The sequence below is a fragment of the Herpailurus yagouaroundi genome, unplaced genomic scaffold, assembly GCF_014898765.1.
Source record: "Herpailurus yagouaroundi ecotype Mexico unplaced genomic scaffold, PumYag 162, whole genome shotgun sequence".
Classification (NCBI taxonomy): domain Eukaryota; kingdom Metazoa; phylum Chordata; class Mammalia; order Carnivora; family Felidae; genus Herpailurus; species Herpailurus yagouaroundi.
Genome location: NW_024412403.1, coordinates 639,796 through 661,431, shown reverse-complemented (window position 1 = coordinate 661,431; position 21,636 = coordinate 639,796). Strand labels below are relative to the sequence as shown.

Sequence of the window (21,636 nt, the reverse complement as noted above, 5' to 3'; positions counted from 1 at the left end):
TTAGTAATATTTTTCTTTTCTTTCTCTCTTTTTTTATTGAAGTATAATTGACACGTAATACTAGATTACTTTCAGGTGTACGGCCTAGTGATTCGACAATTCTATACATTCAGCTGTATGCCCCCCCCCCCCCCCCCGTTAGCGTGGTCACCACCTGTCACCACGCGACGTTATCATGGAAGTGCATGCTGCGCTGTCCGTCCCCATGACTCATTTATTTTATAACTGGAAGTTTGTACCTCTTCATCCCCGTCACCTATTTCACCCATCCCCCATCCACCTGCCTTCTGGTACCCATCAGTTTGCTCTCTATATTAAGAGCCTGTTTTTAGATTTATCTGGTTTTTACTCCCTTTGTTTGTTTTGTTTCTTAAATTCCACATATGAGTGAAGTCATATGATATCTGTCTTTCTCTGCCTGACTTATTTCACTAGCGTAACACTCTCTAGCTCCTTCCATGTTGTTGCAAATGGCGAGATCTCATTCTTTTTGATGGCTCAGTAATATTCCATTGTGTACAGAAACCACATCTGTTTTATCCACCCATCAGCCAGTGGGCATCTGTGCTCTTTCTATAGTTTGGTCGTTGTTGATCCTGCTCTTGTAAACATAGGGTGTGTGGGAATATTTGTCTTTAACGGAAGAATTTAAAGCATCCACATATATTGTCCCAACTGGCCCATGTGATGTTTCTGGCATTTAATTGTGCTTTCTGGCCCTTTTTTCCTTCATTTTTTATATTTTACTGTATTTCTCAGGTTTCTTTGCTCTCTCACTTACTCTTACTCATTTCTCTGTTGTCTGCAGAATTTTTTTAGAAATGGTATGTAGGTGAGCCCCTGCACATCTGAACCTTTTATCTTTTACATAAAGCTAGGTTGACTAGACAGACATCTTTGGTTCATTTTAGTTTCTTCACAAAATTCTGCAGTTACGGTCTCATTGTTTTTCTGTCTATAATATTGTGGAGGAAAAGTTTGATGCCTTAATTAGTTATCTGTTGCTGTGTAATAAATTACCTCCAAACTTAGGGCTTTAAAACAGTGAGCGTTTGCTATGTCATAGTTTATTTGGGTCAGGAATGCAGGAATGGCTTGGCCAGGTGATTCTAGCCCAGGGTCCCTGATGAGCTGCAGTCACAGTCAGGGAATTGGCCAGGGCTCCGCTCACATGAAGCCTTGACTGGGCTGAGGATGTGTTTCTGCAGTGGCTCGCTCACCTGGCTGTTGGCTGGAGGCCTCGGTTCTCCCTCGTGGGCTTCTGCAGAGGCCGCGTGAGCGTCTTCATGTTATGGCGGTTGGCGTCCTTCCAGTGGGTGACCCGGGAGAGGGCCAGGCACCAGCCGTGATGCCTTCTGTGAGTTCATCTTGGAAGTCACACACTGTCCACAGCTCACACAGGCCAGTGACAGCTGAGTGCGTGAGGATTTCAGAAGGGCGTGAGATCCAGGAGGCAGGAGTCATCGGCCCCCCCCTGGAGGCTGCCCACCACACACCAAAATAACTCTTCCCTTTAGGTCCTTTACGTATTTTGTTGCTGCTATTGTGTTTTCTCCTGTGTAGATGACTTTTTTAATCCTTCATTTCATTTGAGAGTAAGATTTTTCACCAGAACACCTTATTATGGGCGCCTCTTTTAATTGATTGTGTGTGCAGTAGCACGTGTGTGGGTGTGTGTGATATGTGTGGTTTGTGCAGTGTGTGTGCACCCATGGAGAGCGGGGCCGAGCGGGGCACAGAACCCCCGGTCCTTCAGCAACCCCTCCCCTCCCATAGCAGACAGGACAGGATGGGACTCAAGGCTCCCCGGCTGGGGGCAGCAGGGCGAGGGCCGTAGAGGACAGAGTTGCACCCACATCCCAGTGCTCAGCCCTGCCCAGCCCCCACCCTGCCCTGCCAAGGTCCCACAGCGACCACAGCGGCCGTCACCAGTGGTTGATGGCTCTGGACCTCTTTGCTCTGACTGATGCAGCCTGACTTCCTCCGGCTTCCAGGTTCTTCGGGAAGCCCCTCGCTTGCCCCTCACGCCACCTTTCCGACCCGCGCCTCAGCCAAGGGCTGCCCCCAGCCCTCCCTGAATGAACCTTCCCTCAGCCAGGAGCTCGCCTTCCTCCAGCCAGTCCCCTCCGTCTGGGCACATCCAGCACCCCATGCAGGAAGCTCCCCTGGATTCCCTGGCACACCCACTGGGCTTGCTTTAGTCTGGGCAATCGTCACCGCCCTGCTGGGTCACAGCCTCTGCCTGCAGGGTCATGGCCTCTTGACCTGACCATGACCTTTGCTGGGGAGGCAGGGCCCTGTCCTGTTCACCCCTAACTTTACCAGGACCAGCCCCTCTTACCGTCAACCCAAGCGACCTTGAACCTTAAACTTGCCCCCCGCCCAAATCCACCTCCTCTCAAAAGAGGTGATGCGCTGAGGGGCATCACCAGGGAAACTACACCAACTGCCCCCAGGGCCCAGCCCACCAGTGCTCCCCACTGGCAGGCCAGGAGTCCCTGCTGGGGCAGCATTCTCTGCTGTGGGGGCTCTGAAAGGCAGCGAGGCATTTATGTGACCCAGGTTGTGCGAATCCCGCAGAACCAGCCCCTTCCTCTCCCTCCTGGTCCCCAGAGGCCACCCAGCCACCCACCCATGCCCTAGGCCGTCTCCCCATCTGTCTGGTGGCAAGGGGCAGCAGGGAAGCCTCGGTCCCCACGAAGACATGACAGGACACGGTGAGCCGCACTGGGGAAGGACCCCCCGCCATCCAGCGCCGCTGTTCCCCCAACAGAGCGGGACCCTGGCACTCACCGCCTGCCAGCCCCCCCGGGCCTGTCTGCCTCTCATCCCCCCCACCCCATCCCAAGGCCGCTCCCCCTGGTCTGTCAGCATGGGGTCAGCTGGATGGCTGGCATCGACCGCCAAGGCCACCCTGCCCCAGCCTGGGCCTCTCCTCCCCTCCCCTGCTACCCCTCCTCCCAATCACCCCAACTGACCCCTCTGCCCTGCCCGCCCCCAGGCCCCCTGCACTGTGCTCATTGTCACCAACGCCTGCCACTGGCACGTCAGTTTCCGAGAACGCGCCATCTGCCTAGTGCACCCAGCCCCGCAGGGCAGAGACAGGAACGTCTGAATCCACCCAGAATCAAGCCCAAAGCTCGCAGTCTCTTAGCCCACTAAATGTGTGCGGCCTGCCCCCGCCTAGGGCGAGGGAAGAGGGCGTCTCCCTGAGCCCACGCACCGCCCGCTCCCACCGCCTGGGGAGGAGGGCCCCAGGGGCCCGCAGAGGTGCCGCAGCACGAGCCGCGAGCGCCGTCTGCAGTGGCCGCTCCTCCCTGTTGCAGGACACCAGAGTGCATGGGTGCTACCAAGATGCTCCGGGGCCCCTGCTCCGCCCTCCTGTTCTGGGGGCTCCTGGGGACCCCCCGTGCCCAGCAGCAGGAGCTCATCAGCCCCAGCACCTCTGACAGAAACCACTGCCCAGGTACTGGCCGCGGGGGCCGGGGGCCGGGGCCCGGGGTGGGCAGCAGGGGGCCGCTGTGGGGGCAGAGCCCCGAACCCGCGGGCGCGGGGCCTCCCTCCACCGGGGCGGCCGGTGACGCGTGCCCCGCCCCCCCAGAGAAGGCCGACTGCCCCATCAACGTGTACTTCGTGCTGGACACGTCGGAGAGCATCACCATGCAGTCCCCCACCGACAGCCTGCTCGACCACATGCGGCAGTTCGTGAAGCAGTTCACCAGCCAGCTGCAGGACGAGGCCTACCTGGACCAGGTGGTCCTGAGCTGGCGCTATGGCGGCCTACACTTCTCCGACCTGGTGGAGGTGTTCAGCCCGCCCGACAGCGACCGGGCCTCCTTCACCAGGAGCCTGCAGGGCATCCAGTCCTTCCGCAGGGGCACCTTCACCGACTGCGCGCTGGCCAACATGACCCAGGAGATCCGGCAGCACAAGAGCAAGGGCGCGGTCAACTTCGCGGTGGTCATCACCGACGGCCACGTCACCGGCAGCCCGTGCGGGGGCATCAAGCTGCAGGCCGAGAAGGCCCGCGAGGAGGGCATCCGGCTCTTCGCCGTGGCCCCCAGGCAGAACCTGCTGAACGAGCAGGGCCTTCGGGACATCGCCAGCATGCCCTTGGAGCTCTACCGCAACAACTACGCCACGATGCAGCCCGACTCGGAGATCGACCAGGACACCATCAACCGCATCATCAAGGTCATGGTGAGCTGCTCCCTGACCCTAACCCGCGGGGCACCAGGAGGGGACGGTGGGGGCCAGAGCCCTGGGACCCACTTACCCGGGACGGCGGCGGGCCATACACTGCTCTGGGCCTCAGTTTACCCATCTGTGAGGGAGGCATCCGGAGAGGGTAAGCCCCGGGCAGGGTCTCCCCCTGCCCCAGTGTGCAGTGTTCCCACCCAGATGCAATGCTGCCCCACCTGCAGCTTCAGCTAAGCAGGGTTTCTCTGTCTTTCCTGCAGAAACATGAAGCCTATGGAGAGGTGAGAGACGTTTACCGTTCCTGCCAGCCCTGGCCCGGTGCTGCTCGCTGGGCCTCTGAGGCGCTGACCCAGGAGGGACTACCCCCGTGCCAGCCCCCTGGTGCTCCCCGGCGTCTAGGACACACAAGCGGAGGCCAGGCAGCAAGGCCCCTCTGCTCCACGTTTGGGCCTGAGACTCTTAAGTCTGCATGAAGGGCTCCTGTCCAAAACCAGGCTGTTTAAACCCGGGGGTGGGCATTAGGGTCACCACCGAGCACACACCACAAGGACCAAGGCTCAGGGTCGCCCTCCACGCTGGTGGGCTCTGTCCACCTGAGCCAGGCCAGCAGGACGGGCAGGGGGCTCGTGTGCCGTGTGGCTCGGGACCTTCAGCTCTGACACTCCCCTGTCCCTGTGCGTCCTCAGCGCCAGCTCACAGCCCGGAACGGTCGCTTCCCACTCTGCGAGGTTCCCGCAAACACGCCCCTTCCCAGAACAGCTGCTCACAAACACGGTGGTTTGACACGCAGGCATAAGTGGCTACGATCAGACATTGTTTAACCCAGCCTCGGTTTTCCCAAACGTGACCAGAGTGTGTGTGGGCTTGGGCTTCCCAGGCACCTCCTGAGTCCGCTCCTGCCTCCAGCCCGTGCTCGCCACACCCCACCCCCCAGTGGGCCTCCCACCCGGGCCTTACTGGACGCCGCTTGCTTCTTGTTTCAGTGCTACAAGGTGAGCTGCCTGGAGATCCCCGGGCCTCCCGGCCCCAAGGGCTACCGCGGACAGAAGGTAAGACGCCTGCACGGCCCCCCGGGCCTGGCCTCTTCAGCTCCAAATTTAGGACCAACCACACCTCGAATGGCCTCAATGCTTCGGACCTTAGAAGTACCAAAATTCAGTTTTTATCTACGTCCTTTTAAATGGCGTTTTGAGGAAAGTAGGAACAGTTCTGTTAGTACTGAGGTTGGTAAAGCAGCCTGCTCGAGCACGTCAGCGAAACCGGAAGCAGGTTTGTGTAGTGATGCGGTTGCTAATTCATGCAAAGCACCCGCTTCTGCCGTCTGTCAAACAGGCAGGTTTCCATTTTTCTTACAACACTGACTACCAGGGTATCAGAAATACCACTAGTTCACGTCAAAGGTTATAGATAAAGGCCGAGGAGGGAGGGAGGCCTCGGGGGGCTGAGCGCCCCCCACCCAGAGACAGTTATGGGGAAGTTGTTACCACGTAGCCTCAGGTTTTCGCCTTTTCTAAGGGAGCTGCTTAAACCAGTAGAGATGTAGACACACGTCCACCAGGCCTCCGGGTAAACACTCGCACTGCCCTCTCTCCTGGGTGGTGGTGCCCAGGCATGGATGTGGCCACAGCTCTGGCCGCCGTGGTCCTCCCGGGTGCGGGTCGCTGGAAGTTGCCTCAGGGACCACAGCTGGCCTCTGTGGGGCCACAGAGGAGCCCCAAAACAGGACACAGCAGTACAGAAGCCTCTGCCCTCTTGCTTCCTGCAGTCTCTTGTCCTCTTTCTGCCTTAGTTTACCCCTTTTTCCATCATCTGCTTTTAGGGTGCCAAGGGCAACATGGGTGAGCCAGGAGAGCCTGGGCAGAAAGGACGACAGGTGAGTGTCCTCCCCACCCCTGCCCCGTCGGCCGTGCTTCTCCAGGACTGGGGTTATAGCTGTGGCCTCTGTTCTTCCACAGGGAGATCCAGGCATCGAAGGCCCCATTGGATTCCCGGGACCCAAGGCAAGTTGCTGCCCGCTCTGCCCCCATGGCCGGTGGGACGTGGGGACAAGCCTGGGTCAGGTGGGGCTGGCCACCCTCTCCACCCCCAACGCAAGAAGTGAAGCATCTCGATATTTTGGAAGTCGTCCCCGAATCGAGCACCCCGCCTGAGGCTGACACCCAGCCGCTGTTCCCCTGAGCCCGTGGGTGCAGCTCACACCCCACAGTGACGCTGCTCTTTTTTCCTTCCAACCTCAGGGTGTTCCTGGTTTCAAAGGAGAGAAGGTGAGACTCTGACACAGCCACGACCCCAGCCCCCAGCAGCATCCGTCAGCGAGCCTGTGGCCCCCATCAGGGCAAGGGACCCGTCGTCATGCCACGAGCGGCCCTCTCGGGGGCCCTTGTGGCCTCGTTGGTCCAAGGCAGACCTGGGCCCCTGAGGCAGCGGTGTCTGCGATGCTGAAGGCGCCTAACTGACCCACCTCGCTTTCCTCCTGCACAGGGTGAATTTGGAGCTGACGGGCGGAAGGTAAGCTGGCTGTGCAGGCCGGGCGGGCCGGGTGCCCCACCCTCCTGCTGCTCCCGGGTTGACGATCACACCTCTCCCTCCAGGGGGCCCCTGGCCTGGCTGGCAAGAACGGGACGGATGGACAGAAGGTAGAGTGCGTCTTGGGCACCCTCCCTGGGCTGGGCGGGAGTGCAGGTGCATATCGGTGTTTCCGACGTATGGGGGGTAAGCGAGCCTCCGGGAGACCCTCAGGTTCTTACCTAGGGCCAGACTTCTGGGCCCCACCGGCCACTGCCCACAGCCCGTAGCTTGATGGGTCCCAGTGGCACCTATCCAGTGGACACGGGACAAATAACACCGACAGAGCCAGTGGACATTTGTTCCCGAGGGCCCACCCTGTGCTCCAGATCTGGCCCACCTGGCAGGCTGCGCACATGCACACGTGTGGGCACGGGGAGAGGCACTCGGACCCTCTGTTCTGGCTACGGCCCGGGGACTCACCGTCACCCCACAGAAATGCCCCCATGCAGTCGAGCCGCTGAAACACAGCTGTGTGCCCGTGGGTGTGGAAGCCACACAGACCGCACCTGTGCATACACCCATGATTGGTACACCTCCCTGACGCACCCTGCCCCTCTCCTCCCCTCCCCTCCTCTCCTCCAGGGCAAACTGGGGCGCATTGGGCCTCCTGGCTGCAAGGGAGACCCCGGGAGTCGGGTAAGCCCAGCTTGTGTTCCTCCTCCGGTTAAGCCCCCGGCTCTGGGTACCCGGCAGGGTGGGCAGGGTGGTGGCCAGCCCCTCGAGCTGCAGCAAGGAAGCTCAGACCCTTCCTTCAGCCCCTCTCCTGCCTGTACCTGACTCCCACCCAGGGTTCAGCTGGGGCCGTGGTCACACAGGAGGGAGTAACCTCAGGGAATTCTGGGGGAGGTCAAGGGCGGCTACTTCTCAGAGTCCTGATGGAGGGTTCTGGCAGCAGAGACCCAGGCGGAGCACTCAATCCAGACAGTGGGTGTTTGCCGCCCTCCCCCAGCCAGCCCCGAGCTGACCGGGAAACCCCGGCACCGCTCGGGGCAGGAGCCCTAACATCCTGTCTTGCAGGGCCCCGATGGATACGCAGGCGATGCCGGCAGCCCTGGGGAGCAAGGGGACCAGGGCACCAAGGTAGGCTGCCTGGCCAAGGTGGCAGGCCCTCCACGACAGACCCAGTGGCCCTCTCCCCACCTGCAGCACCAGGCCCCGGGGAGAGGCAGCCTGGCCGAGAGGGCCTGTCCCTGCAAACCGGCTATCAGGCAGGAGGCCTGGGAGTACCCTGCCTGAGGGGTCACAGGGTGCCCATGTCCAGGGGGTGTGGGGTGCTCACACTCAAGAGGGTCACGGGGTGCCCGCCTCCAGAGGGGTCAAGGGGTGCCCATGTCCATGGGGTGTATGGTGCTCACACTGGGAGTCAGAGGTACTCACACTCGGGAGGGGATCATGGGGTACCCACGCCCTGGGGCTGTGGGGTACTCACACTCAGGGGAGTTACGGGGTGCTTGCACTCAGGAGGGTTGCGGGTGCCCACGCCCAGGGGGTCATGGGACACCCACGCCCTGGCAGTGCTCTCACACAGGGGGCCACAGAGTGGCCTGCCCGAAACGGTAGCAGTCCATGGCCAGCTTAGGACCGTGTATCCTGGCTCAGCTCTGCGGTGCCCCGATGGCCACAGCAACAAGCCCAATCCCCTCCCAGACCTCTCCGGGCCCCCTCTGGAAAGCTCTCAGCTCCCTCGGGTGTTCTGCGTCCACCCTCCTGGCTGCCCAGGCCGCCGGAGGAGCAGGAAGGACAGCCCTTCGCCGGGCCCCTGCCTGGCGAACTCGCCCGCGCGGCTGTGCGGGGCCCACCCCTCGAGAGCAGGGTCCTGCCCTGTTGCCAGCGTCCGAGGGATGGGAAACTGATCTCTCCAAACTTTGCCAGGGAGATGCTGGCCGCCCAGGACGCAGAGGACCCCCAGGAGACAACGGGGCCAAAGGCAGCAAGGCAAGTGCCCCTGGCGGGTCCCCGCTCTCCCGCTGCAGCCAGACAGCAGCCGCGCCCGCCGGCACAGAGCAGGGAGCGCAGGAAGGCCCTGTGCTCTGCGCACGCTGCCGGGTGACCGGGGCCCCCCACACCCACCCGACGGCGGCCGGGCTGTGGAGTGAGGACGCTCAGCGGGGCCGTTCCCTGCCGTGGCTCACATGTCTCCTCTCCGCAGGGGTATCAAGGCAACAACGGGGCCCCCGGAAGTCCCGGTGTGAAAGGAGCCAAGGGCGGGCCTGGCCCCCGAGGACCCAAAGGCGAGCCTGTGAGTTCACGCTCCTCCCCCACAGACCCCTGGGGCCCAGAGGTCAGTGGCGGCCGGCCGGTGTGAGCTGTTCCCTCTGGGTCCGGCCTGCCCACCCAGCCCCGCCTGCAGGGGCACCCCCCACACCCTGCTTGGGGCCTCTTTGCGCCCTGCATCCTCCAGCTGCTCCTCGTGTGCCCCTTGCCCCCTGGCGCAACAGACCGCCTGCGGTAGCACTCAGGCAGGGCCAGACCCCTGCTGGCCAGGCTCCGCTGCCTGGGAACGGACCTGGTGTCCCCACAGTGCCCTCCCAGCGAGACACTCCGAGGGCTGAACCTACACGCAGGCGTGCACCCTGTGGGTCCCTCACGGTGACCCCGCCCAGCTGTCCCCTCATGGCTCCTGCAGGTCAAATGGGACCTGGTCCCAGCCTGACCCTCAGAGGGGACACATCCCGAGGACTGGCCTCGCCCAGAAGTGAACAGAGTGACCGTGCTGATGGCTGGTCCAAGCTGGGCCCCAGTCACATCAACTAAAACTCCTAATTGACTAGGTCTTACGAGCGGATCAGGAACTCCTCATTTCCTAAATCCTTGGGTACAACAAAACTTACCCAACAGATGACCAAGGCCCCTCCCCCAAAGTCCATGTCCAAGTGTGGAGAGCAGAGCGTGGAGGCCCCACAGGGCCCTACCACCAAGGCCTCCTCTGTTCTCTGCAGGGGCGCAGAGGGGACCCAGGAGCCAAGGGCAGCCCGGGCGGTGACGGCCCCAAGGGTGAGAAGGTGAGTGTCTGAGAAGGGCAGCTGTTGGCTGAGTCTGCACCAGTGTCTCACCGTGGTGTCGACAGGGCCATGGGACAACGGACAACCAACATCCCCCCACCATGGTTCACCCAGGAAAACAAAAGTGACCCCTGGGTCCTGGCCATTGGTGGGGGCAGAGGCACCTCCTACAGGTTCTCAGAAAACAGGAGGCAGGTCATCCCCACCCACAAGCCCTGCCGAGGAGCGTGGGCAGGATAAAGCCAGTTTCATGAGTGACATGCACAGCTGTGCAGGCTTCGCACTGCTCCACCCCGCAGCTTTCGATTGCAGACACACACACTCCTGTAGCTAACTCAGGATGTCTTTGTCTTTGTGGTAAAATCTGAGGGCTGACCGTATCCCACAAGACCTGGGTCAAGGGCTTGAAGGAGGGGCTTCCTCCTCTGGGAAATGGGTGGTAGTCCCTATCCTGGTGCATGAACCTGCATGAGCAGGGCTGCTGTTCCAGCGAAACCTGCCATAATCTGGCATCCTCCCCTCTAGGAAGTTAAATGATCCCCTCTTCTCCCCTGCCCCTCCACATGCCCAGGCTAACTGGGCCTCTCTTCCAACAGGGAGACCCTGGCCCTGAGGGGCCCCGGGGTCTGGCTGGAGAGGTTGGCAACAAAGGAGCCAAGGTAAGTGAGGCCACTCATCCTCCCAGGGCGGGCACCCAGCTCCCCGGCTGGAGGGGGGGAACTCGGACCCCCTGTCCTTCTTCTGCCCAGGGCCTCTTGGAGAGCAGGAGGAACCCCCCCCCCCACCATCCCTGCCTAATCTGCAGTGATCAACAGCGGGGTCTCTGAGGTGCCCTCATCCGATTTCTTTTCAGGGAGACCGAGGCTTGCCTGGACCCAGAGGCCCTCAGGGGGCTCTCGGAGAGCCCGGGAAGAAGGTCAGCAGCAGGACACCTGGGAGGGCCCTGAGGTTCTGGGGCCCCCACCCTGTAATGCCACTTGGGTCCTCCTGTCCTCAGGACACTGTTCCCAGGCAGGACACTGTCTCCATGACCCACTCGGACAGCAGCACAGTGGGGGGACGAGAGCCACTGTGCACCTCACACGGACGCCCTGCCCTGAGGCGTCCAGCTTTATCATTTGGGAGGCAGCAAGGGGGAGACAGGGTGTGGAATCTGGGGGCCAGGCTGCGGCACATAGAAGAAGAGGCGGGCCTTAAAGCTCAGGGCGCCCGGTCCCCCCAGGGCAGCAGGGGAGAAGGGCAGTGTTGCTGGAGCTGATCAGTCCCCATCGGTGCTGACTCCACTTTCTCTCTGCCCTCAGGGATCTCGGGGAGACCCCGGTGACGCTGGTCCCCGTGGAGAGTCAGGACAGCCTGGTCCCAAGGTACCCCCCATACCCTGCTGGACAGGACCAGCCTCAGCTTTAGAGTGAGGCGGCCGGGAGCGTGCCAGTCCCGGCCCCCTTGGCGTGGGGGACATGAGGGGGCCGGGCAGCCCCCGCTGTTCTCACCCTGGGGGGTAGCACGTCCTTCCCCAGGCGGGGCCCTGCACCAGGCCAGCAGCCCAGCCCCCTCCGCCCTCGTCCTCGGTCCCTGCCAGCCCGGTCTCTTCCTCTCCCACTGGACCCTCCCTGACCGGCCTCCCCGTCCCACAGGGAGACCCCGGCAGGCCTGGATTCAGCTACCCAGGACCCCGAGGAACGCCCGTAAGTCCTGGCATGGGTTTGGGGGCCCGCTAGTTCCTGCAAGGGCCTCCCGCCAGGGGATAAGGTGAGGGGAGTGGGCACAGGGTCACCTGGCAGGGGCAGGGCCCCCGGAATCGTCCCAGACCCGGTGCAGCTGCCGTGGCACTCACCTTCAGCCCCATGGCTTTATACAGGTTGTGACACCTGAGACCATAAGGCGTGGGGGGGGGGTGGCTTCCAAACATCTCTGGGTCCCCGGGAAAGCCAGCCGCCCGCCCGAGGGACAGCCCTTCAGGCTCCGTGACCATGACCTGTGCTTGCTTCCCAGGGAGACAAAGGCGAGCCTGGTCCTCGCGGCCCTGAGGTACGTACCGAGGCCCGCTCCGCACCCACCGTGGGGTGGCCTGCATGCCCCTCCCCTCCCACTCGGCCACCAACCAGCTTCCCGTGCTGAGCTCTGCATGGTGGAAACTGCCACGTGCTAGTCTCCGTCAGACGGAAAACCGCATCTCTCCTGAGATGCCATGTGTAGTGGCCCAGCAGCAAACCCGACTGCCAGGCACAGGCTCTTCCTGACAAAAGCAGGCTGCACCCCCGCAGACACCCTGGAGGTCTTGGCTGGGGGTGGAGGCAGTGCCCAGCTCCCCACCCCTGGCTGACCAGCGTCCCGTGTCTCAGGGGAGCAGAGGTGACTTTGGTGCCAAAGGAGAGCCCGGGAGGAAGGGCGAGAAGGGTGAGCCTGTAAGTACTCAGGGCCAGGGGTGCAGGGAGGTGCCGGGGGGTGCAGGGGGCTGCAGGGGCTGAGAGTGCAGGGGGCTTCCGGGGCCTACAAGGGCCAGGAGTACAGGAGGATTCAGGGGAGGTGCCGGGGGCTACAGCGGGGTGCTGGGGGTACAGAGGGGTACAGGGGCTGAGAGTGCACGGGGGCTGCAGGGACAGGGGGTGCAGGGGCTGTAGGCCTGCCAAGGTCAAGGCTGCCACCCACCTGCCCTTCTCCCTCCTCAGGCGGATCCCGGTCCCCCTGGTGAGCCCGGCCTGCGGGGGCCAAAAGGAGCCCCAGGACCCGAGGTAGGTCAGTGGCTGGTCCCTCCAGCGCTCAGGCCACAGCCCTGGGCCAGCCCAGCCAGCGTGCACCCCAGACCTCAGGGCTGTGCCGGTGGCAGACCCGTGCGGTCGGTGCACAGGGTGTGGGGGGCTGCCCAGCCTCGGCCCAGACAGGGACCACCCCTCACGGTCATCCTTCCTCCTCCAGGGAGAGCCCGGCCCCCCTGGAGATCCCGGCCTCACGGTAAGTGTCAGGTGGAGATGGAATGGTGTTCCCCTCGCTCCTGAAACGGGAAAGCAAGGGCGGCGGGGATGAGGTCAGAGGCCGAGGTCAGCAAGCACTTGCTTTCTTGGGCCGGGGCTGACCCCCCTGTGTCGCAGGAGTGCGACGTCATGACCTACGTGAGGGAGACATGCGGGTGCTGCGGTGAGTCTTGGCCCCCACGCGGCGGAGGAGCTAGGCCACTCGCGTCCCTGGGGGGCCCTCGTCCAGGGGTCAGGGTCATCTGTCTGGGTCGCGCCCTCCCCCTCAAGGTCACTGTGTCCCCCTGTGCGCCTGGCCGTGCACCGTGGGTGTGTCTCCCAGGGCCTGGGGTCAGTGCACACAGCCACCTGCCTCTCCCACTGACCCTGCCCCCGACCCCCAGACTGCGAGAAGCGGTGTGGGGCCCTGGACGTGGTGTTCGTCATCGACAGCTCCGAGAGCATCGGCTACACCAACTTCACCCTGGAAAAGAACTTTGTCATCAACGTGGTCAACAGGCTGGGGGCCATTGCCAAGGACCCCAAGTCAGAGACCGGTCAGCTGCGCCCGCGGTTGGGGCGGGTGGGGAGTCAGGAGGTCCCGCTCACGGGCAGGGAGGCCAGGCAGGCCGGAAGCCCTGAGGTCCCGTCACGAGAGTCGGTGGACAGACAGAAATTCAAGGGAGGGGGTCTCAGCTCTGCCCAGGGGCCCCAAGTTTCCGCTTGAGGGTGGCGACCGATGCAAGGCGGTGATACCTTCATGCCTGTGTCTGGCCGCCGCAGGAACCCGCGTGGGCGTGGTGCAGTACAGCCACGAGGGCACCTTCGAAGCCATCCAGCTGGATGACGAACGCATCGACTCCCTGTCCAGCTTCAAGGAGGCCGTCAAGAACCTGGAGTGGATCGCCGGGGGCACCTGGACACCCTCGGCCCTCAAGTTCGCCTACAACAAGCTTATCAAGGAGAGCCGGCGCCAGAAGACCCGCGTGTTCGCGGTGGTCATCACGGACGGCCGCCACGACCCCCGGGACGACGACCTCAACCTGCGGGCGCTGTGCAACCATGACGTCACAGTGACAGCCATCGGCATTGGTGACATGTTCCACGAGAGGCACGAGAGCGAGAACCTGTACTCCATCGCCTGCGACAAGCCGCAGCAGGTGCGAAACATGACCCTCTTCTCTGACCTGGTGGCCGAGAAGTTCATCGATGACATGGAAGATGTCCTGTGCCCGGGTGAGCAGCAGACAGACCACTCGCTTCCCCGGGCCTGTCCGTCCGGTGGGGAGGGGGACCCGCGGCAGGGGGGAGGGGGCTGGGGCGTCCACGGGCAGTCGGGGAGCCCAGCCCCCGCCGGCCCCAGCAGAGACTGACCGGGACCCTCGGCCCCTTTCCTTGCTCCCAGACCCTCAGATCGTGTGCCCGGACCTTCCCTGCCAAACAGGTAACTCGGGGCGCTGCCAAGCCCCCTGCCCTAGACTAGCAAGCAACCGGGTGCTGGGCAGGAGGGGCCGCTGCGGGACCCCTCCCTGGAAAAACACCTGCAGGTTGGCGTCTCAGCCCACACCGGTGGTTTCGAGGCCCCAGGACCCCGGCATGTCTGAGGAGGGGCTGGGGTGGGGGTTGACATCTGGAGCCCTTCGGTCACCACCCCACCCCTCCCCACCCCCACTCAGCACATGTTAGGGAGGTGCTCTGTCCCGGCCCGCGCTTGGCTGGCAGCCTACTGGTCTCCAGCGCAGACTCACAGCCTCGTCACCTTGTGGTCCCCACCCTCCGGGAGGAGCAGACACCCCAGGGCCATCTCAGCTCCCACAGGCGGAAGCCCTGGATCCGGTCCACAAAGTGGCTGATTCACCTCCGGGAGGTGAACGCATGAAGCGCCACACGGCGCCGGCTCGTCCGCTTGCCTCCGCGCCAACAGCCCTGAGCCACTGCCTCTGGAAGCAGGCGCCCGCTTGTGTTCGGGGCCTGTGCCCTCGCCTGATACGGTCGCGCTGCATTTGAGGTTGAAGTGCTGGGTGCACAGAGAGGCTGTCCTTGGGGTCCCTTGGGGCCAGGGAAGGGGCAGGACGGGCATCGTCCGCGCTCCCCTGGCATCTAGATGCTACCTCCGAGGCTCAGCTGTGCAGTGACTGAGGCCAGGGGGCCCATGGAGGCACCCTGGGTGTGGTGGAGACCTCCCCACCAGCCTGGGTTCTGGAACCAGCCCCGTGCCTTCTGGCCGGGCCGCGGGCACCGGGCCCGTATCCTCCCATGACCCGGCCCGGGGAGGTGGGGGCACGTGAGGCCGTGCTGCCGGGTCCAGCAGAGGACCCAGCTAGGAAACGCGTGGCCTGCACCCACGTCCACGTCTGCCGTGCAAAGTCAGCATTTCTGGGCTTGCGTGTATACCCCTCAGGGGGCAGGACTGAAGGCGCAAAGGCAACCCGAGGGAAGGAACTGTCTTGGGTTGGGGGCAGGAGTCCCCACACTTCCCCTCACAGAGAACATCCCAGAAAGTGGCCATCACGGTTGTACCTCTGGCCACACCACGGCTATGTGAGTTCTGGGATCACTCTGGACGCCGCCTGGGCCTGGGGTCCCCAGAGTCAGCTGGCGATGGCTGGAGGCAGTACCCACAGCTGTCTGAGACCTGAGGCCACACGGAGCTGCCGACCGTTCCCCCCCCCCCGCCCCCACTGTGTCCCTGCCCTGCCCGTCCTGGGGTGGGGCCCCCCCATCAGGCTGGCCCCTTGAAGGCCAGAACCCAGAGCCTCACCCCTGGTGCCAGGGCCCAACACTCTCGCCGTGCCCCAGCCGTGGCAGGGAAGCTTCGAGTTTTTCAGCACTGAGTACGAAGTTAGCTGAGGTTCTTTGTAGAGGTTCTTTGTCAAGCTGAGAAGGTCCCTCTGTTCCTTGTCACCGAGGATTCCATCATGAACCAGTACGAAGGCTTTGTCATGTGCTTTTTCTTTATGTTTGGATAGGACCGTGTGACTTACCTTCTTTAGCATGTTAATGTGATGGAGGGCATGGATTTTCAGATGGTGAGCCAAACTTGCAGACCTGGGATAAATCCCATCTGGTCGTGGTGTACAAATTGTTTTATATATATTTGTGGCATTTGGTTTGCTAACAATTCGTTGGGGACTTTTGCATCTGTGTTCATGAGCAGTATCAGGCTGCGATTTCCTTTCTTGTGAGGTCTCTGGTTTTGCTGTTAGAGTAACGCTGGCCACTGGGATGCTGACCTTGCTTCCCCCGAGCCTCCAAGACCCTGCAGTAAAAAGGGGTGGTCCCCCTGGGAGACCCTTTTCCATCTTCTCCTACCTTTTCTGCTAAAGTCATAAGCTCATCCTTTAAAGCGACCAAAATTTCCAAGCATACTAGACGCGGTGACCAGAGAGGAAGAAAGCAGATGTAACTATGGGATAAGATCTCGCGAACCATCCCCTGGCACCCTGAGGGCTGGGTGTGCCTCTGGGCATTTCCAGGCCGAAAACAGGATGTTAGGTGGATGCTGTTGGCTGTGGCTTGACCCTGACCTTCTGGGCCAAATGGCTCCATCCACCCAGAGGCCTAGCCACCCCTAGGCCAGGGAGCAGCTTGCTTGGTTGGGTCGGAACCACGAGAGCTTCAAAGAGAAACAGAGCTGGACACCAGCTGAGGTGCAGACTGAGCTTGGTCTGGGCGGCTGCTGCAGGGGCGGGAGCCCCAGGGCGACCTGAGCCCAACTTGCCTGGGCCAGAGGCGGGAGACTCTCTAGGGCTGGGCGTGCAGGGGTTCAGGCACGGGAGGCAGTGTGCGTGTCGGGGGTGTGGGCTCCACGGGACCAGGCCGCCTGGGTTTGCTACCTGGCACCTGCCCAGAGGACACAGAAACTCCTGGAACATTAGGACAGGAGGCCGTGGTGCACGCACCTGGAGAAGGGCATCCACAAGATTAGGCCCTGACGCCGCGAGTGTCCGTGTCGGAGCCCCCGGGTCCGTGAGGGGACAGTTCTGGGCAGTGGAAGATGGGCGCCTCAACACAGGAAGGAGGATTTATCACAGCAAGGTTTCTGGTAGCTCTTCTGAGAGGGGGTCCGGGGCCCCCCTGCCGATCGCCAGGTGGGGGCTGGAACCAACTAAACTCTCTTGGCCGCACTGGCTTTTCTCAGTCAGGTGTTGTAAGTGGGGCTGGGGTCCTCCGGGGGCACAGCCTCAAGCCGCTAGAAGCCAACCCGAGACTGGTCAAGCCTCAGTGCCACCTTGTGTACAAGAGTCTTGCAGGTCTCCAGGTCTGTAGCGACCCCGGAGGTGCTTCTGCTCCCGTCTCCCCGGCAATGCGCTTTGCTGCTGGCCCCCAAGTCCCCTGTGAGCTCTGGCACCCGTGCTGACAGTGGGGGAGCTGCAGCCTCCCGCCTCCTCATCCCACCCCCTTGCCTTCTCTGGATGCCCCTGCAGATGGACCGCGGCCTGGCGGCGAGTCCCCGGTCACCTTCCTCCGCACGGAAGAGGGCCCGGATGCCTCCTTCCCCAGGACCATCCCCCTGATCCAACAGTTGCTAAACGCCACGGAGTTCACGCAGGACCCGGCCGCCTACTCCAGGCTGGTGGCCGTGCTGGTCTACACCGCAGAGCGAGCCAAGTTCGCCACAGGCAACGAGCGGCAGGACTGGATGGAACTGTTCATTGACACGTTTAAGCTGGTGCACAGGGACATTGTGGGGGACCCTGAGACCGCACTGGCCCTCTGCTGAAGCCGCAGGGGCTGCCCACATGCAGGGCTGGCCAGAGCTGCCCGGCCCAGCTGCGTTAGCTCCCGGTGGCTGCCACCACATGCTAAGGGGCTTAAAACAACAGAAATCTATTCTCGCTCAGCCTGGAGGCCGAAAATCCAAGACCCTGCTGTGGCAGAGCCATGCTCCCTCCGGGGGCTCCAGGGAAGATCCTTCCTGCCTCCTCCAGTTCCTGTCTGCCTCCATTGTCACAGAGCCTGTCCCTTTTGTAGCCTGACTGCCCCGTCTCCCTCTTGTAAGGAGCTTGTGGTGGCACTTAGGGCCCACTGGAGAATCCAGAATAGTTTCAAGGTCATAATTTAATTCCATCTGCAGTGGTTTTTTGGTTTTGTTTTTTGTTTTTTGTTTTTGTTTTGGGCCATATAAGGTCATGTTCACAGGCTCCAGGATTCGGATGTGGACATCTTTGGGGGAGCCATTATTTAGCCAAAAATTGAGAGAAAGGAGCAGAGCCTCGTAAATAAGCCCAGAACTCCTAGCTTCCCCTCCAGCTTCTGCCTGTGGTCACCCCTTGTGCATTTTTGTCAACCTCCCTGGTTGATGCCTGGGGGAAAACTCCCCTCCCCCCACGTGTGTCTCTGCTGGGAGTGACTTGGGAGCGCGGGGGACCTAGACTACTTGCTAGACGTTTTCAGCAAGTCCTGGCTGTGTGGATTTATAAAGCAGAAGCTGCTTTTTGTCCGCACTGCCCCCAGAATAAGCTATGTCATTAATAGAAGCTCCTTTAAAAAGAATCCTGCAATCGTTGCTCCATCTGCTGGTGGCCTGGCATCCACACTGCGTGGTGACGCACCCAGGGGAGCATCCTTCAGATGTTGTGATCACATCTTAAACATTCTATAAAAGCTGAAAAAGAATGTGAACACGTTGCTGTGCAAGTGATGTGCTGGGGCGACATGCTGCTGGCTGGGGGCTGGACTGAAGCAGCCCCCTGTGCAGGCGGGTGCCCAGTGCCCGCAGAGCCGCCCCAAACCTGGGTCCTGGGCTGAGGCCCTGGTCGTTGGTGCCAGGAGTTAGAACCTCCTTGATGGGATCCCCACCCTCCTGGCCCCAGGGGTCAGCAAACCTGGACCAACGTCCCAGAGGGGGGCCCGTAGGGCTCAGGAGCTGAATGCAAGCAGGACCGGCCACCCAGCCCTGACTGTGGCTCTGGTTGAAGTCTCCAGCAAGGCCGCAGCAGGGGGGGGCCTGGCCGCATGTCTGTGGAGGGAGGGCCACATGTATGTGAGGCGTGGGTTTTCAGGCTGTGCTGTGGCGTCCGCATCCCGCAGAGGCGTGGCCTCGCCCCCACACTGTCTGGTGTGTCCAGGGCTGGTGACCACCCAGACACCAGCAGGGCCCTCCTCAGGTAACAGAGTCGCCCAGGCTGCTGCAGGGGTCTGGGTGCGCCTGTGCCTACCGCCTATCAGACAGGTGTCCAGTCAGAGACGACACCGGCTCCCCTTGCCTGTGCCCCCAAAACTGGGAGAGGTGTGGCCCAGCCAGCATTGGCAGCTTTGGGGCAACAGGGACTGAGGGGGTTACGGCCAGAGATGCGTCCCTGCAACCTGGAGGTCTTCAGGGCTGGAAGTCTTTATGAGATCTTTTTACGTGATTACAAATTCGAAAACAGCCTCCCTGACCCTCTCTCCCACCCGTACTGTGGGCTGTGGCCATTTCAGGGGTCCCCTTCCTGCCCAGGAAGGCCTGGAGAGACGGTGCTTGGAGGGTAGAAATAAGCCTCTCCGCCCTCACGTTGGGGGACATTTCCTGGTGAGAGCAAAACCAGAAAAGATGGTGACAGGTTCCGAGGACATGGGGCAGGAGCCCCCATCCTCGCCTGGGGCCACTATGGTAGGGGTTCCCGATGATGGGTGACTTTGGACGCCACCCCACAACCCTGGTGGCTCTTAGGGCTCCAGTGGGGGGCGGTGTACATAGATGGGCACAGGGCACGGCCAGGCGGGGCGCCAGGCTGCGCCAGGGCCTGCGGCGGCCGGGACAGGTAGCCGGGTCGCCCGCCCACCACCCCGTTTTGCCCCCAGAGCTGTACGTGGCCCAGTGCACGCAGCGGCCTGTGGACATCGTCTTCCTGCTGGACGGCTCCGAGCGGCTGGGCGAGCAGAACTTCCACAAGGCGCGGCGCTTCGTGGAGGAGGTGTCCCGGCGGCTGACGCTGGCGCGCAGGGACGACGACCCGCTCAACGCGCGCGTGGCCCTGCTGCAGTTCGGGGGCCCGGGCGAGCAGCAGGTGGCCTTCCCGCTCACGTCCAACCTGACGGTCATCCACGAGGCGCTGGAGGGCGCCCGCTACCTCAACTCTTTCTCGCACGTGGGCGCGGGCATAGTGCACGCCATCAACCACGTGGTGCGCGGTGCGCGCCCGGGCGCGCGCCGCCACGCCGAGCTGGCCTTCGTGTTCCTCACCGACGGCGTCACGGGCAACGACAGCCTGGAGGAGGCGGTGCACTCCATGCGCAAGCAGAACGTGGTGCCCACCGTGGTGGCCGTGGGTGGCGACGTGGACGCGGACGTGCTGTCCAAGATCAGCCTGGGCGACGCGGCCGCCGTCTTCCGCGAGAAGGACTACGACAGCCTGGCACAGCCTGGCTTCTTCGACAGGTTCATCCGCTGGATCTGCTAGTAGCCCCCGCCCCGACGTCCCCTGCCCTGCGCCCCCGGCCCCGGCTTCCAGCCAGCATCTCGAACTCCCAGCCCCCAAGGCCACACCCGCCCCTGCCCCGGCCCCAGCCCCGCCCTGCCCTGCCCTGCGCCCTCAGCCTGGCACCCCCAGCTCCCCGGTCCCGCAGGCGCCGTCCTCCCATCCTTGGTGCTACTCAGACCCCACCCAGAGGCCCCGCATGCTGGGGACTCGATCTCTCCAGGTGTGGGTGTGAGGTCAGGAAAGGAGGATCCCCACCCACGCCCAGCTCCTCCAGAGGGTCCCACAGCCCTACACCCCTCCTGCCCACGCCCCTCTCTCCATGCCCTCTCTGGACCCTAGAGGCTTCCCGGGGCGCACCCTGGTGGCCAGTGCTCCAGAGCCTGCTCGGACAGGCCCCTCGCTGCCCGCCCCCCACCCAGCCTCAGCCCTGGGCTCCTCAGCCCCTCCAGTATGCTCCAGAGGGTCTCTGTGGGCCCCACCAACTCCACTGGGCTTGCTCCAAAGTGTCCGCCTGGCCTTTGGAGGTCACCTGTCCCAGACTGAGCTGTGACAGCATCCCTGCACATTCCTGTATGCACTCATCCCCATACAATAAAGGCTTTGAACTGCCTCCTGCTCTCCGCCTCCTTATGTGTGCGCCCACCAAGGACCCTAGCAGTGGCCATGGAGACATTCAGACCGTTCACATGCCACCAGGACTGATCATGGTACCCTGGCTGGCCTCCTCTCCTGGGGGCAGGTGCTGTCTCCGGGCACTGACTGTCCACACCACCCCAACGTATAGACTGGACAGCTTCAACCATGGATTCCATGGAATCCACGCCTGTCTTGCCGGCATTGAGCTGAAAAGAATGCTACTTGCTCAGGGAAGTCCCTCTCTATCCCCAAACCAAGCCAAAGTGCTTTAAAAATGTTTGTTGTAGGGCATATGGGTGGCTCAGTCAGTTAAGTGTCTGACTCTTGATCTCACTGTTTGAGTTCAAGCCCCAAGTCATGAGCACAGAGCTGTGGGCACGGGGCCTGCTTGAGGTTCTCTCTCCCTCTCTCTCTGCCCCTCCCCTGTTCCCTCTCTCTGTCTCTGTCTCTCAAAAAAAAAAAAAAAAAGTTTGTCGGTTTGCATGAGGCCATTTGGGTAGATAGATTCTAAGTGACTTTTTGTTCAGACTCCCTGGTCTTTTATTTTTTTTTTTTATTTTTAAAAAAAAAATTTTTTTTCCAACGTTTATTTATTTTTGGGACAGAGAGAGACAGAGCATGAACGGGGGAGGGGCAGAGAGAGAGGGAGACACAGAATCAGAAACAGGCTCCAGGCTCTGAGCCATCAGCCCAGAGCCCGACGCGGGGCTCGAACTCACGGACCGTGAGATCGTGACCTGGTTGAAGTCGGACGCTTAACCGACTGCGCCACCCAGGCGCCCCTCCCTGGTCTTTTAAACTCACCATCCGGGGAGTGCTGCCTGGAGGACCACACCAAGCCACCGGCTCCCGCAGGTACACCCTCTAACCTTC

General features: G+C 62.1%; 1 protein-coding gene across 2 annotated transcripts in view; it reads left to right on the top strand.

The window, feature by feature from the left end:
• The window catches only part of COL6A2 (collagen type VI alpha 2 chain), a 32,625-nt gene extending 11,888 nt beyond the window's left edge, over window positions 1-20,737 (top strand). The window contains exons 2-28 of one of the 2 annotated variants that reach the window (XM_040483708.1): window positions 3,327-3,466; window positions 3,602-4,200; window positions 4,461-4,481; window positions 5,184-5,249; window positions 6,020-6,073; window positions 6,156-6,200; window positions 6,438-6,464; window positions 6,682-6,708; window positions 6,792-6,836; window positions 7,351-7,404; window positions 7,786-7,848; window positions 8,641-8,703; window positions 8,918-9,007; window positions 9,708-9,770; window positions 10,367-10,429; window positions 10,624-10,686; window positions 11,072-11,134; window positions 11,405-11,455; window positions 11,763-11,798; window positions 12,113-12,175; window positions 12,440-12,502; window positions 12,687-12,722; window positions 12,860-12,905; window positions 13,126-13,278; window positions 13,505-13,957; window positions 14,127-14,165; window positions 19,508-20,737. In XM_040483708.1, coding sequence (XP_040339642.1) covers window positions 3,340-3,466; window positions 3,602-4,200; window positions 4,461-4,481; window positions 5,184-5,249; window positions 6,020-6,073; window positions 6,156-6,200; window positions 6,438-6,464; window positions 6,682-6,708; window positions 6,792-6,836; window positions 7,351-7,404; window positions 7,786-7,848; window positions 8,641-8,703; window positions 8,918-9,007; window positions 9,708-9,770; window positions 10,367-10,429; window positions 10,624-10,686; window positions 11,072-11,134; window positions 11,405-11,455; window positions 11,763-11,798; window positions 12,113-12,175; window positions 12,440-12,502; window positions 12,687-12,722; window positions 12,860-12,905; window positions 13,126-13,278; window positions 13,505-13,957; window positions 14,127-14,165; window positions 19,508-20,106 — 3,072 coding nt within the window. In that variant the 5' untranslated portion in view covers window positions 3,327-3,339 and the 3' untranslated portion in view covers window positions 20,107-20,737. Of the gene's footprint in view, window positions 1-3,326; window positions 3,467-3,601; window positions 4,201-4,460; window positions 4,482-5,183; window positions 5,250-6,019; window positions 6,074-6,155; window positions 6,201-6,437; window positions 6,465-6,681; window positions 6,709-6,791; window positions 6,837-7,350; window positions 7,405-7,785; window positions 7,849-8,640; window positions 8,704-8,917; window positions 9,008-9,707; window positions 9,771-10,366; window positions 10,430-10,623; window positions 10,687-11,071; window positions 11,135-11,404; window positions 11,456-11,762; window positions 11,799-12,112; window positions 12,176-12,439; window positions 12,503-12,686; window positions 12,723-12,859; window positions 12,906-13,125; window positions 13,279-13,504; window positions 13,958-14,126; window positions 14,166-17,148; window positions 18,347-19,507 lie in introns of those variants that run through there. The other variant, XM_040483709.1, reaches the window with a different exon arrangement.
• Window positions 20,738-21,636: the final 899 nt, after the last annotated feature.